The sequence below is a fragment of the Atractosteus spatula genome, chromosome 14 (genome assembly GCF_055471065.1).
Source record: "Atractosteus spatula isolate fAtrSpa1 chromosome 14, fAtrSpa1.hap1, whole genome shotgun sequence".
Taxonomy (NCBI): domain Eukaryota; kingdom Metazoa; phylum Chordata; class Actinopteri; order Semionotiformes; family Lepisosteidae; genus Atractosteus; species Atractosteus spatula.
The window spans coordinates 2,700,168-2,717,583 of record NC_142719.1 but is presented as its reverse complement, the minus strand read 5'-3'; the positions used below and the strand labels follow the sequence as shown (position 1 = coordinate 2,717,583).

General features: G+C 48.8%; 1 protein-coding gene across 1 annotated transcript; it reads right to left on the bottom strand.

Annotated features, from left to right (window-relative positions):
- Positions 1 to 8,818: 8,818 nt before the first annotated feature.
- heyl (hes related family bHLH transcription factor with YRPW motif like) lies at positions 8,819 to 17,130 on the bottom strand. Its single transcript, XM_088932152.1, has 5 exons — positions 16,397 to 17,130; positions 12,425 to 12,491; positions 12,040 to 12,123; positions 11,413 to 11,494; positions 8,819 to 10,551 (listed from the first exon to the last, which is right to left on the bottom strand). Exons 1-5 carry the CDS (start codon positions 16,624 to 16,626, stop codon positions 9,896 to 9,898), a joined length of 1,119 nt encoding a protein of 372 aa, XP_088788278.1. The 5' UTR covers positions 16,627 to 17,130; the 3' UTR covers positions 8,819 to 9,895.
- Positions 17,131 to 17,416: the final 286 nt, after the last annotated feature.

The window sequence follows — 17,416 nt, the reverse complement described above, 5'->3', positions numbered from 1 at the left end:
CTACAACAACGACCCTTTCAAAGGCGCTCCGGACCGCAGAGCTGTGAAAACTCGGGAAATGTAAAGCTCCTGTCTGCGTGGATCTGCAGTTCTTCCGCTTTAGTTAAAAAGCTTCAAACTGCGTCCATTTTGGTGAATAGTCCATTTTGTGTCTGTTACTTTTCTTAGCCTCAAGACCGTCTCTGAAATTTATTTTGAAATCTTTACTCCCGTCAGTATTGGGTCTATTAGAATTAATATGGGTTTGTGAGACAGGGGGTCGCCTGAAAATGGCTATGGAGCAGAGGGCGACACTACAGTACAGTATGTTACACACTAATATTAAATATCAAGATAGGGGGTTAAATTGTATTCAACCCAACCAAGTGGAAATATGTCTCCTAATAAGGTACAGTGCACAGTGTAATTATAGATGAACTCATTCCGAACTCTTTCAGGTAAGGTCTGCGCCTTCCTCTTCATGATTCATGAAGGTTTACTCCCGTGATGAAACTCCGTGATGAAAACTAGTTCCCAAGTGGCTGGGTGGGGGACTTCTGGGCGACTGCAGTTTTAATATTTAGCCAGGACGCATATGTGCTGACTCGCCGTTCCAGTGAGTTTCGCTAATTATTAGTCTGATTATTAAACAACCACGACAACGCAAAGGACAGTGTCAGTCTGAAATAAATCATTAAACTCCTTCTTAAATAATATTAAAGAAAATACAAATACTATTCACATTTTAAACCCAAGAGTTCACGGGTGTTGATTGAACAGAAGCGTTTGCTGTAGAGTGACTAACGTGCTTTGTGTGAATGCTGTAAGTATGGGTCGACAGCTGAAAGAATGCTTCAGTCATGCTATATATACTGTATATATAAATTACAATTTCTCATTGTCTAGCACACGAAGGATACATACGATTTCTGATTTGATTTACAAAGGGATATTGATAGAAAGATATAATACTGTAACGCAACGGGGGCTCAGGCGGGCGCCCTTGCCGCTTCAGGTCGGCCCAAAGTATAGGTGGCTCGAACCCGGGACTTCCGCGTCTCTCTGCAGCGACCCAACCCCGTGAGCTAAAGAGAGATCTCTCGGGAAGATCTCGGGAAGTCCCGGGTTCGAGCCACCTATACTTTGGGCCGACCTGAAGCGGCAAGGGCGCCCGCCTGAGCCCCCGTTGCGTTACATTGGTGTCAGAAGTGGGATGGGATAGCCCTTCGCCGGGGACGGCGATTTAAGCGGGGGAGAGTGTAACGCTTACGGCCGTCAGGTACTGTGTAAGAGCCGGCGTACCAGAGCAGGTGACGTCACCGCCCTTCCCTATGATAGCAGGACTACAGCTACTGGGCTGGATAGAGATCTCTCTTTAGCTCACGGTGCTGGGTCGCTGCAGAGAGACGCGGAAGTCCCGGGTTCGAGCCACCTATACTTTGGGCCGACCAGATGCGGCAAGGGCGCCCGCCTGAGCCCCCGTTGCGTTACATTGGTGTCAGAAGCGGGGTGGGATAGCCCTTCGCCGGGGACGGCGATTTAAGCGGGGGAGAGTGTAACGCTTACGGCCGTCAGGTACTGTGTAAGAGCCGGCGTACCAGAGCAGGTGACGTCACCGCCCTTCCCTATGATAGCAGGACTACAGCTACTGGGCTGGATAGAGATCTCTCTTTAGCTCACGGTGCTGGGTCGCTGCAGAGAGACGCGGAAGTCCCGGGTTCGAGCCACCTATACTTTGGGCCGACCAGATGCGGCAAGGGCGCCCGCCTGAGCCCCCGTTGCGTTACATTGGTGTCAGAAGCGGGGTGGGATAGCCCTTCGCCGGGGACGGCGATTTAAGCGGGGGAGAGTGTAACGCTTACGGCCGACAGGTACTGTGTAAGAGCCGGCGTACCAGAGCAGGTGACGTCACCGCCCTTCCCTATGATAGCAGGACTACAGCTACTGGGCTGGATAGAGATCTCTCTTTAGCTCACGGTGCTGGGTCGCTGCAGAGAGACGCGGAAGTCCCGGGTTCGAGCCACCTATACTTTGGGCCGACCAGATGCGGCAAGGGCGCCCGCCTGAGCCCCCGTTGCGTTACATTGGTGTCAGAAGCGGGGTGGGATAGCCCTTCGCCGGGGACGGCGATTTAAGCGGGGGAGAGTGTAACGCTTACGGCCGACAGGTACTGTGTAAGAGCCGGCGTACCAGAGCAGGTGACGTCACCGCCCTTCCCTATGATAGCAGGACTACAGCTACTGGGCTGGATAGAGATCTCTCTTTAGCTCACGGTGCTGGGTCGCTGCAGAGAGACGCGGAAGTCCCGGGTTCGAGCCACCTATACTTTGGGCCGACCAGATGCGGCAAGGGCGCCCGCCTGAGCCCCCGTTGCGTTACATTGGTGTCAGAAGCGGGGTGGGATAGCCCTTCGCCGGGGACGGCGATTTAAGCGGGGGAGAGTGTAACGCTTACGGCCGACAGGTACTGTGTAAGAGCCGGCGTACCAGAGCAGGTGACGTCACCGCCCTTCCCTGTGATAGCAGGACTACAGCTACTGGGCTGCGTAGAGATCTCTCTTTAGCTCACGGGGCTAGGTTGCTGCAGAGAGACGCGGAAGTCCCGGGTTCGAGCCCCGGACGGTGTGGGGCCGACCTGATGCGGCAAGGGTGCCCGCCTGAGCCCCCGTTGCGTTACAATACTTTCCGATTTTCTGGATTTAAAAATACATATACAGTTTTTTTTCTATTTTCTCTCCATTGCAGAATAAACTGGTCACAACAAAATTAATAACGGAAACAAATACTGCATGAACACATTTACTACCGGAAAAAAACAACAACAGTTCAGAGCTCGTTCACACAGATACCGCCTTTCTCCGCAAGGGGGCAGTGTATCTCAGCCTCTCGCTGCTCTGGCTTTTCTGTGGGTTTGGACGCGAGAGATCACTGCTGGGCTGCGCTGTGCAGGAGTTTCCATCCTTCACAAAACATCAGTGCAATTTGCCACTGGTATTTCTATAACACAGCTGGATTACTGAATGTACCACAGAACTGTAAGCCACAGCTCTCCAACCCAAACCCCAGAGGTCTCTGTGTGCTGTTCCTGTTCCAAAATGAGCAGTCAATTAAATAATTAAGATAATTATTGTCTTAGATGTAAATAGGATTTTTCTTAAGGTCTTTTACAGCTTATTGCTGGAAATATTCACTTCATGAAGGTTTAGAATAGTTCAATTATGCATTTAATTAAATAATAAGTGTAACTGAGACCTCAGTTGGAAGAGAATCCAGAAGACACTGAGGACTGAGGAAACTGGCATTCCTAGTTCAGGTGGGCAGCTGCGTCAGCATGCGTAGGCTGCAAAGGAACAAGTAATAGGTTTATTCCATGCTGAAAAGAGAACCTATTACCTATTAAACCTATTACTTGTTCCTTTGATTCCTAATATAAGCTTCAGGTACTGCTGAGTGAAGCAGACAGCATACTGAGAGACAAAGGTTATGTGGTCTACATGAATAGTTTTGGTTCAACATCCTATTGCTGTATGCTTCACCTGGATCAGCAGAGTGGTACTCAGGCTGCCCATGCATGCCCAGGGCAGTGAGCGGAGAAGCAGGAAATACCCCTCTGCCCCTCTGCCCATGCCTCATCTCAGAATTTACCAGGACCTCACTGTGGCATAATTGCCCATCCTTCACAACCCCCTGAAGACCCACATTTCCATATTCAGGATCACAGTGAAGTCAGTCCACATGAGCTCATCTTGGACATGGTGTATTTGTGTGTGTGTGTGTGCGCGCCACCTCCGCCCCTCCCAGACCAGGACCTTCGCCTCTCCCAGGGTCTGCTGGGAGCCATGTCCAGTCCAGTGGGGGCTGCGTGCAAGAGGACTGAGAACGTGAAGTTTGTGAAGTTGGTGATTCAATACCGTGCAAGCAAAAACCAACTGCAGCTTTTTTTTCAAAGGGTGATGGGACACAGCAACACAGTTGAATTTCTGTTGCTGAAGTGAAATTTTGCCTTTTGAAAAGACAAAAAAACGAGATGGAAAAATCCATCTTTGCCTTTGTACGTGTTCCATCTGTGTCAGCTCTCATCAGCTGTAATCCAGGATCTGAGCTGGCGCCGTCTCAGCAAGTGAGGATAACAATGTGCAGAGGTCTCAGAACCTTTGCAGTAACGCAGACCGTGCAGGCCGAGAGAGAGAATGTCTACGTGTCCGTCTGTCTGCATGCTGCAGCTGTCTGCGTCACAGCTCAGGAAAGGCTCGTGCGTGTGTGAGTGAGTGTGCCACTGCAGGCCGCTGCAGGTCTCCCTGGCTGTGCTGCGCAGGCTGTCTCCATGAGGCTGGGCCCCTCCCCGTGGGAATGCCTGTCTTGTGGAATTGTGGTCGCCCTTCCTGGAAGCTGTGGTACCCCTCACTGTCTCCGCCGCCAAGAAAATGCCAGCCTCCGAGAACTCTTTAAATATTCCGCATGCCGCTCGCACGAGAGTCCAGGGAAGAGGCCCCTGGCGCTGTCCCCCTGCCAGCGCACAGTTCCCCTGCCCCTTAAAGACCCAGCTGCCAGGAGGACAGTGGAGGTGGCAGGGTGGCACAGAGAGGCACCGGCGCAGGTGAGCCGAGGGAGAAGCATAGCAACACACTGAAGACCCACCTCATCCGAAGGGCACAAGCGTCAAGTTTCATAACGCCAGGTGCCCGACTGGTGACAAAGCCCTGGAATCACGTATTGCATGAGAGCGGCTTAATTTGAAACAGAAGAAAAAGAGAGAAAAAAAAAACAAACAAAATTGTATTGCCACAGACTGGGATTTTGTTTTTGCAAAACAAATTGGTTCTTTATTGGTAGCTCTGCAATCACAGAGCAGTTTAGTTTCTGCGTGTTTAAAAATAAGCGCATGGTCTCTGCAAACGCTCACCAAGCTTTTGCCGTTTGGCTACAAGGGCACAAGAATGCAGACAGGCAGACACACCCTCCCTCAAGCATACACAGACACACAATGGCTGAGACATTGCTGCACACAGGAATGCTCCCAGACACATGCACAGATAACAAAAAAAATAAAGACATGCACGCTGTGGTCCAGTTGCACGAACTTGGTTTTGACAGGCTCCTTCGTTAGACTTCTAAGAATAGCACCCCATGCTCACCCTGGATTCTAGCATCACCTTTGACCCCTGTGGATTACAGTAATAATAAGAGTCTGAATAGATAGAGCGCACTGTGTCTGTATTACTACGAGGGCCACTAGAGGGGTTTCTCAAAATCTTTTCAGCTGAGGGATACGTCAACAGAACTCTTTTAATAGAGTTGAAATATCATGATTCTATGATCAGTAATAATGAGAGTGTCAGTTCTAAACTAACCCAAGGGAGACTGCAGGTCAACACACCCATTGTAAATAGAGTAGTGCTTTTCCTTTCTGGGGTGAAAAGTGTCCCTTAGTTTCCAGGAAGCACCACTAGACGAATTCCTCCCTGGAGTCCCCATTCTACAAATATAGCACTTAAACGCTAAATAAATAAAATATTGGGAAACTGAATTATCTAATGGTCTCGATCAGTTATTTCTTTTCGTGCTGGTGGTGTAGCATGGTGTATCCCTGTGTCCTTTGCAATGGGACACCCTGCTGGGATGAGGCTGGAGTCGAAGCAGGCTGAGGTGCCTCAGATGCACTTCAAGCTGCCTTTGATGAGGTGCAGCCATTGGGCAGCCCCCACTGCACAGTGAAGTCCATCGAGCACAGGAGGAGCCAGCGCCTGTGTCGAGCTGCTGCTCAAAGAGGAGCAACAGGGGACGCGTTTCCTTATTGAACATTTTAAAAATACAGAAGGGGAATAAAAAGGAAAGGAGGATGAATGTTTTGAATGAATTTACCAGCTTTGCAGAAATCCCACACTGAAGGGTCACCACAGTGAAACTGAGTGGTATTTTCGACTTGTGCACCAGTGTACAATACACCCTCATTGGTTCCCACGGTTTTTAGAAGACTTCTCTGTGACTTTTTGTCTCTCTTCTCCTGGTTTACTACGTATTGGCCTGTCCCAGACCATGGTATACCATAGTAAACATTTTATATGAGTCAAACGAAAACAGAACAATGCTCACTGCTGGGTTTCAGGCCTGTCAGAGCTGCAGAGAGGGAAACAGTGATTTATTTTGCATTTAATAACATGTAATTAACTTGCAGTTACTACATATATTGCAGTCAGCCTCTACTTATCCGACGAGGGGAACATTAAAATAAAACAAACAAACGAATGAATGTGCAGAGGTCCGTCACTGTGCATGGCTCACAAAGGGACAGCGCACGCTCGTTTTAGTTCAAATTGCATAATTACACGTCTGACTCAATGAAAGGGCATGCAGTGCTTCATGTGCTCAAGTATGCTCTCAAGAATAGGCCTTTCCAGTGAGCTCTGCGGCTGCTCTAGTCTTAATTCTCACGGTACGCTCCGGAACAGAGTGAGAACATAAGAACACAAAGTTCCAATCGACAGGAGGCCGTTCACCTCAGCCAGCTCATTTGGTAGTTAGCATTTAGGTGATTTAAGGATCTCATCCAGCTGTAGCTTAAAAAGCGAACAGGGGATCAGCTTTAACAACATGGCTGGGCAGCTTCTTCCAGACTCCCACAACCCTTTGGGGACAGAAGTGCCTCCTGCTTTCAGTTTTAAATACACTTCCAAAATTAGGAGCAACGTGAGCTGTAGGAAATGATTAAATTGATTTTTGATGATTAAACACCCCTCTCTCTGGGCGGCTGCTTGTTTTGTCAACAGTGAGACCTTATGAGGCACACAGCGCTGCTGGAATGGAAGTGGAACTGGAGCCCGGCTGACCTCCACTCCTGGTCCTGGAGGGGGCGCTGTGTCTGCAAGGTCTTTTGCAGTGCCAGCACCTGAAGAGCTGGAAGAAGCTGTTAAGTTCACTCATAGGAAACCCATTTAACTCACTAAGAGCCGGTCTGGACTGAAACCCTGGTTTCACGTAGCCAGTTCAAATCAGCCAAGAAGACGTGATCCTTAGTCTGAAGGCATCAAAGAGAGTCTCTTCAAGCCATCAAGCAGCAGAGCACCCTTGAAAAATCTACACACAAAGATTGAAACACTAGACCAATCACCCTTATGTCATGGATTGGGCAGAAACGTGGTAAATGAAGTTTCACATTGATACGTGCATGGGGATCCAGACTATACAAATCAAAGGGTGACTGTGAATCAGGAGGCTGTGCATGAAAGGGGTCTGTGTGTCCATGTTGATTCTTCCGTGTCCTCATGAAGACAATGTGAGGGAGAAATGAAACAGCCAGCAGAATGCTTGGATATAGCAAAACGTGGAAAGAAAATCAGAGAAATGTGTGCTTTTGGTTTTCATGCACTAGGAAGACCTCCATTAAAATAGTGTTCAGTTTAGTCAGCATACCGTACCACAGAAAGATATTATAAAGAGTTCAAAAGTTAGTTCAAAACCAGATGAAATCCTTGGATTGGATCCTTGGATCAATTAGCTACTTAAAAACAAACTAGCTATGCTTGTCATATACAGACAAGTTAAAGGAGGTAATTCTCTTCGATCTAGAGCACAGGAGAATGACAGGTGATTTGCTCATAATATAGAAGATGCTAAGAGGTACATATAGGGTCAACCCAGGGAACTATATAGCAGTGAAATAAGAACAGTGGGTCACAACTGGAAATGAAAGGTTCATTTAGGACTGAGAACAAGAAACAGGTTTTTACCCAGAGAGTGGCGGTTGTCTGAAACAGGCTTCCCTCTGGACAATGAAATCTGGGCTCTTTTAAGAAACGGCTGGAGATGTTTTAGATTCACTGTTATAGTGAACTACCCCACAGGCAACATGGGTCAGATGGCCTCCTCTCAGTCACAGCCTTTCCTTCATGGTTCCATTCTGCATTGCAGGCTAGTAGGCTAGCCACTGGCTCAATGAGGTGGTAGAGATCAGGCGTGGAGCGAGCCCTCAGACCTTGTGGCTCTGCAGGACTACAGCTCAGCACCTCAGTGGCTGTTGGCTGTTGACAAGGCTCCTTTTCCCAATTTTAACATGCATCAGAAGAAGACTGGGCTGAAGTCCAGGACCTGGGATCCCTGAAGACACAGCAGGACAGGAGTCTGGAGCTGATTTTTCACCAGGGCCCAAATCAGAAGACTCAGACTGACCTCCCCTTGCTTCTAAAGCTTCTTATTATCGTTCTTGTTTGACCTGAAACTGTTTCGCATGAATGTGATTTCCTTGGTTTGTCAGTCTTATTCCAGTCCAGGCCTGCCTGGTCTTCATTATTAGGTAATTATTTTCCCAGAATATAGACGTCTATGGGCTGGTGAATATGGAGCCTTGCTGTGTCCTATGGAGGCATTCTAGATCCTAGCGCACGACTTGGATTGTCATAACCCAGGTTTCCTTTTCACACTTGCTTAGATCAAATCCATAAATGAGCAAGTGGTTTAATTACCTAGAGACCCCCCATATTGATTCATTTTCACTCCTAATCGGCATTCAAGCCACCTTTGATATTTTAGAAATAAACTAAGATCTCTTGATAGTGCCAGGACTGAAACCATTTCAAATGAGGTTTAATCAGGGGTTCACTGAAATAATCAAGAATAATCGATAATCACGAGGACCTGAATGAGGAAGCGTTGAGAGCCGCCGTTGGGAGTCTGACAGTATTGAAAACAGTTTTGCTAGAAATCTGGCGCCCTCTCGTGGTAAGGTTGGGGAGTATACTATTTTGCAGAAACACACATGCGATCAAATATCCCCCACAAACGCCTTTCCTGAAATCATACTGTTTTCTCAGGGTCACAATCTCACTCACACAGGACTTCAACAACAAGCACAGACTGACTTTTTTTTTTTCTTTTTTTTTACAACTGATGTTTTTGGTGGACATGATTTAAAACCACCTCCCTCCAGCCCAAACAACCCCCTCCTGCATTACAACACATTACAACACACCTTTTTTTTCTTTTAAAACGCTGCAGAGATATGTAAAAGCTGTAAAAAATATTTTTTTAAAAAATATATAAAAACACACAAAAACACTTAAGAACAGGAGCTATGAAACAACAAACAGACTGTAGTAAACAGGGGAACCCGGCTTCAGCAAGGATGGGGAAAGAACTGTGTGTTTGTGTCCGCAGGGCTTGACAGAGCAGGGCTGGACAGCCACAGCGCAGCAGCCTTCACCAGCTATTGTACAGGCAGCTTCCTGATCACTTTACCAGGCAGCGCGCTCACTTAAAGTCAGGAGCAGGCCGCTCTGGTCAAGGAAACTCTTATTCTTTTATTCCAAGAATCCCTAAAAATGTCCTCGTTAAACAAGCGGGCTGCTTAAGTTGTAAACAGTTTCAGGTCTCCGGAGACCGGTGATTTTAGGATGTCCTGTACAGCCCTTTCATTTCCAGCAGCAGGTCCGCCCTCTTCCGCTGTCCCTTCACCTGGGCAGTGCGAAGGGGAGGGCTTGTCATCACATCCCTGCAGCGAGACTGTGCACTCGGCGCTCTCTGCAGCCCGCCTGTCTTCCTGCCAGTCTCCCAGCTTGGCGGACTGTCGCGGTAGAGGACGGCTGTAGCGTATTAGACTGAACAGTCTTACTCTGCGGCTCTTCTCCAGGTCTCTCAGTCCGGCGCCCAGTTTAGGAATCTTCTTTGTTTTTTTTCCCCAGGGTGCAAAATCCCGGGAATCGTGTGCGGTTATCTGGTGCGGCAGGTCCTGTGTTTGCCGGAGTGTTTAGGCTCGTGTACAAGCTGCCCTCGGCTCTGGCAGGGTTCGGTGCGAAGGCAGGTCCCGGCTGCAGCCTGGTCAGAGGAGGAGGAAGGAAGGTGCTGTCTGGCTGGTGGGTCCCGGGACAAGCAGCGCCTCCGCTGGCTCAGGGTGGGCGCCGGGCTCCGGGCCTGGTGCCGGTGAGTCAGAAGGCTCCGATCTCGGTGCCCCAGGAACGAGTGGCTTTGCCCGGGTTGCTGGTACCTGCCCGCTGGGGGGTGGCTGGGGAGGCTGCAAACGGGGCGAAGGGCCTGAAAGACATCTGGGTGGCTGCGGGAGCAGCTGGAGGCGCGGGGGCGAGGAGAGGGGAGGTGGCATGGCCGTCTGTGCATGCCTGGGACAGTCTGGGCCCCGGGGAGGGGCGAGAGGGCACCCTGCACAGCGCTGGGGAGGCCAGGGTGGGTGTCAGCACTGCAGCCTGCTGATTGGCCGGCAGGCAGCCAATGGGAGCAGGGCGGAAGTTAGGGGAGGGGTAGGTGCCCAGCAGGGCGACTCCTGGTGCCAGAATTTCCCGGCGAGAGAGCCGTACGTCAGCCACAGCCCTGGGGAAATGGGGGGAGGAGGCAGGGGAGAGCTGGGGGATAGCCCAGGACCATGGGGGGAAGGGCAGGGCAGCGGGGCTCTGGAGCAGAGGGTCCAGCTCGCTGGCGCAGTGGCTGAGGTGGGAGACCAGGCGGGCAGCGATGGGGTCGGGGGTCTCCAGCCCCTCCAGCGAGCTCAGGTATCGCACCACCTCGCCCACACACTCCCGGAAACCCAGGGTCCTGTAGTCCACTGCCAGAGCCCGGGCATCGAAGTACCCTGCCAGGGAGAGGCGCAGAGAGTGACAAAGGTCTGAATGGAATCACTAGGACAAGTGCCACTTTTTAAGCTCCAGACGGGAGTCTCTGGTCCATCAACAACATTCCAGTTCTCTAAAAGGCAGGACCATTTAAGTCAACTTGACTGAGACGGTGGTTGAATCTGCTTTCGCAGGGCAGTCTCTGTCTTTCTGTTCGCTCCAACCTCCCTTCCTCCTCCTCTCCTGCTCTCCCTTTCTCTCACCTCTCCCACCCTGTCCCCCTGCGTCTCTCTCTCCCTGCTCCTGGGCCTGCTGTGTTTGCTCTTCCTCTGAGAACGCGCTGGCCGTTCTGTTCTCATGAGCTGCCCCATTCAAGGGGAGACAAAAACACTTGTTTAAGTTTATGATGATGTAATTGGGGTTTGTATTACAGACGGTCTCACTCACACACACACAGAATCGCAGGCATGCAGGGCTGGACACACAGGCATGGACTCACACGCACTGCACAGCATTTAACCCCTGGGTCCCCAGGGGGGCTGGGGCTACTGGGCGAAGCAACTGGGCTTAAAGAGCACAGCAGCGCCTGGCTGCCTCAACAGGTGGAGGAGTTTTAAAGCTGCAGAAACAGGCACTAAAGAGAGGCGTGGTAACCTTTTAATTCTGCCTTTCCGCCCAGGTTGAGGTTTTGTGAAGATCTCCGGACGGAGAGGGTGTGCTGGGAGGGGGGTGGGGGGTGAAAGTGAACGAGCAGGGGCAGGTGGAGGGTGACAGGGACAGGGACAGACGCAGGGAGGGAGGAGGCAGCAGAAGAAGCTGGGAAAGGAAACAGCGGTGGCGGGGGAGATGGGGGGAAGAAAGAGGGAGGGAGCTGGCCTCACCTTTTCCTCCCATTGCGTGGAGGAGCTTGAGGTGATCCACTGTCATCTGCAGGATCTCGGCCTTCTCCAGCTTGGAGGAGCCCTGGGGGCAGAGAGGGGCTCAGCACGCTTGTGCATGTGGACATGGTTTCATGGTAAATCTGTGCCGCAGTTCTGAACGTTTGAACGCGAACACACAGACACACACTCCAGTGTTTTTGCTTAACCAAATCCGTTGAAAGGCATCTCTTGTCTCAAACCATATGTGATTTGTACCAAACGATGCAAAGTTGAATTGAATTATTCCTTTGTTTTTGGAGTGCGGTTTTATTGACTTTCCTTCCCCAAATTGAGTCTTTGGCCCTGTGAACCTGCATTTCTTCAATTTTTGGGTGTATGCATCACTTTTGAATTTGACCATTTAACATTCTCATCAAGGTTTTACACTGTTTAACCTTTCATTAACCGTGCTTTCCTGAGCTCTTTTTTATCATACTCTCACTAGACAGTATCGCACCAAACTAGATCCCCAGTATGCTGTGATTTATCAGCTAAATGTGCATGTGGGCTGAGTGAACTGTATTCAGATTGACTGTAGACTCTCCAGTGAACATGGCATTGAACCATGGGACCTGGTCAGACTGGTACCTGTTTCTCGAAAGCACTGGGAACAAGGCGCCTGAGCTCCGACAGGCTGTGATTGATCCGATCCCTCCGTCTCTTCTCAATGATCTGGAATTAAAAAACAAGAAAGATAGAGACGGCAGGCCAACAGCACTGCCAGACGGACAGGAAACAACCCTCTCTGGAAAACCTTCAGATGTTTCTGTCCCCGAGAATTTTAGCATTTGTGAGCGGCAGAACACGACCAGCAATTTGTGGTGGTTTGTGTCAGATTTGGTGAATGTGTCTAGTTTTAGTGAGTAAATTTTACTCAGTCCACTCCGCTGCCATTCCCGGCTGCTTTCTTTCCGTTGTTGTGTGGTTGATCCATGAAACCGGGTCTTTGGGATTTGAGGAACCGATCACTCACCCCTCTGCGTTTCTTGCGTGCCAGGATCTGTGAGGTACTGCCAGGGGACATGGAGCCGGTCACTGGGCTGCACAGACAGAAGGAGAAATTCCAGCATCAGAGCTACAGGACATACTGTTCGCAAGACACCTGTCTCTAATAACGGAGAAAGAAGATACCGTCTCAGTGCTCTCAAAGATACTCTCTCAAAAGAGGTGGTTCCAGAGCTGCACACCAGCGTGAAAACTGAAGTGGTTGCTGTAATGCGTGTCGAGGTTAGGGCCAGAGCCTCAGGCTTGACCACTGCAGTGACCACTGCAGATATGGTTAGACTGTGGTCAGGGTGAAGGCTGGTTGCAGGATCTCTTACAGGAGGGGCTGGGGTGGGGCTGAGGGTTAGGAGGGCTTGTGGTTGTGTATAGGTACAGTATGTGTGGATGCTCCAGAATGCACTTTATTAGTGCAAGAATCAAAACCATGCCCCTTTGCATGGGCTCTCCAGTCATGCGGAGTTTGTAACATCTGCCAGTGCCTTTGGGGATCATCCCATGGGAATGCTGGATTCACTGTGGACCCGGCTTTGAGACGTGAGCCTGTTTCAGCTCTGCCCTAGCCCCCTGAAGCTCATGAGCCACAATGTGGGAGAGACGACGGTCTGCCTCCCGCTCTACGGACGAGCTTGGCTCCCCCTGCCCCTGCCACACAGCCCTGCTCGAGATTCATAGCCGCGCAGCCCTGAGATCTTGAGATCTTGTCAGCCCTCATTTCACTCATCCCTGTCCCACAATCCCTTGCAAGTCTCATGAAGCCCTGTCAGCAGAAGACAGAAGCTGAAACGGTTGTCTTGATGCCAGTCCCCATCACAAAGCCCTGAAACAGTTCAGACAGGAGATCCGTGTAAAAAGCTGAAGACGTTCAAGAGCTACCACAGGCTTAGTTGCATCACGAATGTTAAAATTAAAACCCAGCCTCGACTAAAAAAACATTTTTTCTACAGCTGAATATTGTCATTATTTGAGGACACATGAAAGACATAAAAGATTATTTAATTAAAAACACATCAATATTTAAGGTTAAATCATGCAACACAATTTTTATTAAATATTTATTTTTCTGTATAATAGAGATAAATCTATAGATGTTTGTATATAATAAATATATTTCTGGATGAAGCATTTGCCCACTCTTATTCAACATGATAAAGTTTCAAACCACGAACTGAAGCATCAATGTGACTCCCTACTCCTCTTCTCCAACATGCAAAACTTTCTTTAGAAAGGAGACTATCTGGTCACTTCGTTCAACATCGTTTTATACTGAACAACCACACAGCAAAATGCATAGTTTCCACTCAGAAAAATGGAACTAATGCTAAACATTGTTTTAGTTTTCATGTGGCTGATGCTGCTGACAATGAAACTCTAACTCGAGTCAAAAACACCACATTGCAAACTTGATCAAATACAGCACAATGAAGTTTAAAACCGTGCATGTCACAATTTCAAACTCTTTGACCACAGCAACACAGCTCTGCCAGTGTCACCGCAAATGCTTTCTGAAGTCTGTCTGATTTTAAAAACCCTAAAGAAAAAAAAAAGTTGACACAAAAGATACACAAAAAGATGGAGAACACAGGTCCTCAATGTTTCAGGGGTATCAGTGAGAGAATACTCAATATGTTTTCTTTAGCAGCACAGAGCCTGCAATCTTTCGGATTGTCAAAGCAAGAAAATTAAGTCCTGTTTTCCATCAGATGTTTGGCATAAAACATAAGTAAACGAGTAATTGATTAATTTATTGATTTTATTGTAACGAAGCAGAAATCTTATTCTAATAGAAATTGTAACCCTATAGTATACAGTGTTTTCTAAAACTCCCCCTTTCTACAAAAGGAAAAATTAAACATGTTGAAAAGTGTTTCCAATTATATTTTCATGAAATCCCCTCTCAGAATGAAGCACATGGATCTCTGCACTGCAGAACGTAACAGCATAATTATTTGCAGAAAGAGAGAAGCGCGTATTCAAGAAAAAATATATAAATTATTTTTAGCATGTAAATAAACAATATATAACAATTTATAGTCACAAAATACAGCACAAACATTAAATCTTAAATATCAGCTACACCTCAACAAATGAGAATTTTGCTTTTTGATATTCTTCACATATTATACTATTCATGTATACATATTCTTTTCTCTGAATACTTCAGTCACAGCCTTCTTGGCTTCAGAATTCATGTGGAGAGGTACATCTAAATATCAGTTATTTTTGATTGTTTAAACCGACAAGCAAACTAGTATGTATTTTTTCTAGATTTTTCTCAGCCAAACAGTGCGTATCAGGGCACAGGAACCTACATTAACAGAACTGCAGACATCCCACAGGCTCTTTGATAGTTCAGTCTTTTATCGGAGTCTCTTCTAGCAAAAACATGGCCACAGTACCTCCAGGCAAAGGACAGAAATATGTGCTTTAATATTATTATTCTTTAAATCTCTGCGAATGAACTGAAGCCACAAGTATACTTCTCTTTGAACAGGACCTATGTACTGTATACAATCACACATTTGCCGTTCTCTGAAGAGGCACAGCCTGGGGACTCTAAACTGCAAGAGACAAACTTCAAAAGACCGTTCTGATGCAGCAATCTCTCAGTGAGCAACCTCTGCCCGGGGCTCAGATGGCTATTTGTCAGGTTAACGAAGCCGGGTACTGGTGATGTGCTCAAAACAAACTTTGTTGCCCATATTTGAAAAACAGTTACTATGTTCCTGCTTACATTATTGGAATTGTCTTACACCAAATGCTTGTTGTTCAGATCAGCCTTTGCTCACTAATAATGGGTCCCTCATAGAGGATGCACTAAAGAGAGAACTCTTCTTTCCTTCACTCAAAACCCAAATAATTTTCTGAACTCGCGGGTACATCTGTGATGCTCTGGCGTCCTGTCCAGGGTGTAATCCTGCCTCTCACTCTGTGATTCCAGTTAGAGGCTCCAGGTTTCCATGACATGAAACGAAAGCTAACAGCTACAAAAACATTGAAACAAACAGCTAGTTGCCTCTTTGGATGCAACAGCCTGCTGGAATCACTGCATTAGTAATTGAGCTGAGGTGATAGTTAGGTGAGTGACTATGATTTTGGCACAAAGTGAATCATACAGATACAGTTCTCACCCATAATTAGACACTGGTTCATCTGTTAGATCAGCTGCTCACTACGCTGAGAGCTGTGTGCGAGGAGCTGAAAAGATCCCAAACCACCAGCAGAGAAGGGGACAGGTTTAGACCTCGGCCATTCCGCACATTCACAGGAGAGCTGTCCAAATCGGAGGAGTCAGTGCCTGATGCTAACTGGAACAAGATGCTACCACGAGAGATCACCTCAACAGCACAGACAATGTCAAGGAGTTGATTTACAGTCCAAAAAATATAATAAGAAACACGATGTAGTTAATGTATTTTAAAATCCCACTTCACTTTAGTTGAGTGCTAATAAACATTGAATTGCCCCCAGGAGATTCTTTAACTTTTAAAGGATGGTTTGGGGTTTTACATTTGTTCAGGTGACTGAACCATGAAACAGAATGACTGAGGATTTCTGCCTGAAGCGTTTCTGCTGAAAGGAATGGTACAGCTGGCGCATCAGCCTGGACAGAGATTCTTCTGGGGGCTGTCTCACGCTGCAGATCCCAGCGGCATTCAGGACAACAGCTACTGTCACAACCAGTTCACAGGCTACAGCTGTGAAGGTGTTACTGACAGCCACTGGATTCCTGGGTGAAGGAATTTAAACACCCATTTATGGAAACATTGGAGGTCCACAACCCTAGCATAGCAGAAAGTATTTCTGAACATGGCCCCTTTGAGAAAAGCTGAGAATAAACGCAGTGTAACCTCAACATAACCAAAGTGTAAAGTTCTGATCTAAGCATTTACAAAGGGCGTCTTTCTCGTCTGAGCCTTTCGTGTGAAGGTTTGCTCCTCACCAGTAGCAGTCCTCCTGTCCCACATCGATGAGCTCGTCGGGGTCGGTCTCGGGGGAGCTGTAGTCGTGGGGTCTCTTCATGTCTGCGCCGCACCTGTCCTGCTCCGGCAGGTGACCCGCGGATGGGAGACTCGATGGCCCGTGGAGCCCAGGGGCTGCTGGCCGCTGCCTCCCGGTGTGGCGCGGGGCTCTGACGACCAGACCGAGCCGCTCCTTCTCTCGTCTCACCATCCAAAACCAGGGACCCTGTGGGGGTCCTTGCTCTCTCGGGCTGTCTTTCTCTCCTACCCCCCTCTCTCCTTCGCGATTCAGCTCCCTGGCTCTTTCTCTGTGTTTCACGCTCTCTCCCGTCTCTGTGTCCCTCAGTGCTCTCCTCTCTCCCTGTGTCTCTGCATTGCTTTGTGTTTTGTTGGGTTTTCTTAGCGAGCCGCCCACTCTCTGGCCTCCTGGCACTGTGGTCAGCGCCTGACAGTTCCCCTCCGATCTCGACTGGTATTCAGCCCAGTTCTGTCCCCGACCCCCTGCCTCGTTTTCTCCCTCTGTTGTCTCTTTCTCCCCTGTCGTTTCTGTGGTGGCCCTGAGCTGATTCTCTCGTCCGCTCCCTTGCTCTCTCCCTCTCTCTCCCTGTGGGTCACTTTGACGATGGTTCTTACTGTCACAGATTATTTAGCAGCCAGATTCTGACTAAACTGTTCTTGGGCACTTTGGCAGAGTTGCCAGTTTTGGCTCCCTCCCACAATCCCTCCCTCTGACCCTCCTTCCCCTCCCCACCCCCCTCCTCTCTCCCTCCCTCTCTGCTTTTGCCTCCCTCCCTTTCACTTGCTCGCTCTCCTCTCTCTCTCTCACAACTCCTTCCTCCTTTCCTTTCGGCGACTCTCTCTTTCGAGCTCTCTCTCTCCTGCTGTTTCCTGAAGCCCCCCTCCTCCTCTCCGTCCAGAGGAGCAGGGAATGTGCGGGCCTTTCTCTCCACGCCAGACACCTGACGCTGTCCGACTGGGCGGTCCGGCGCCAGAGCCGCTGT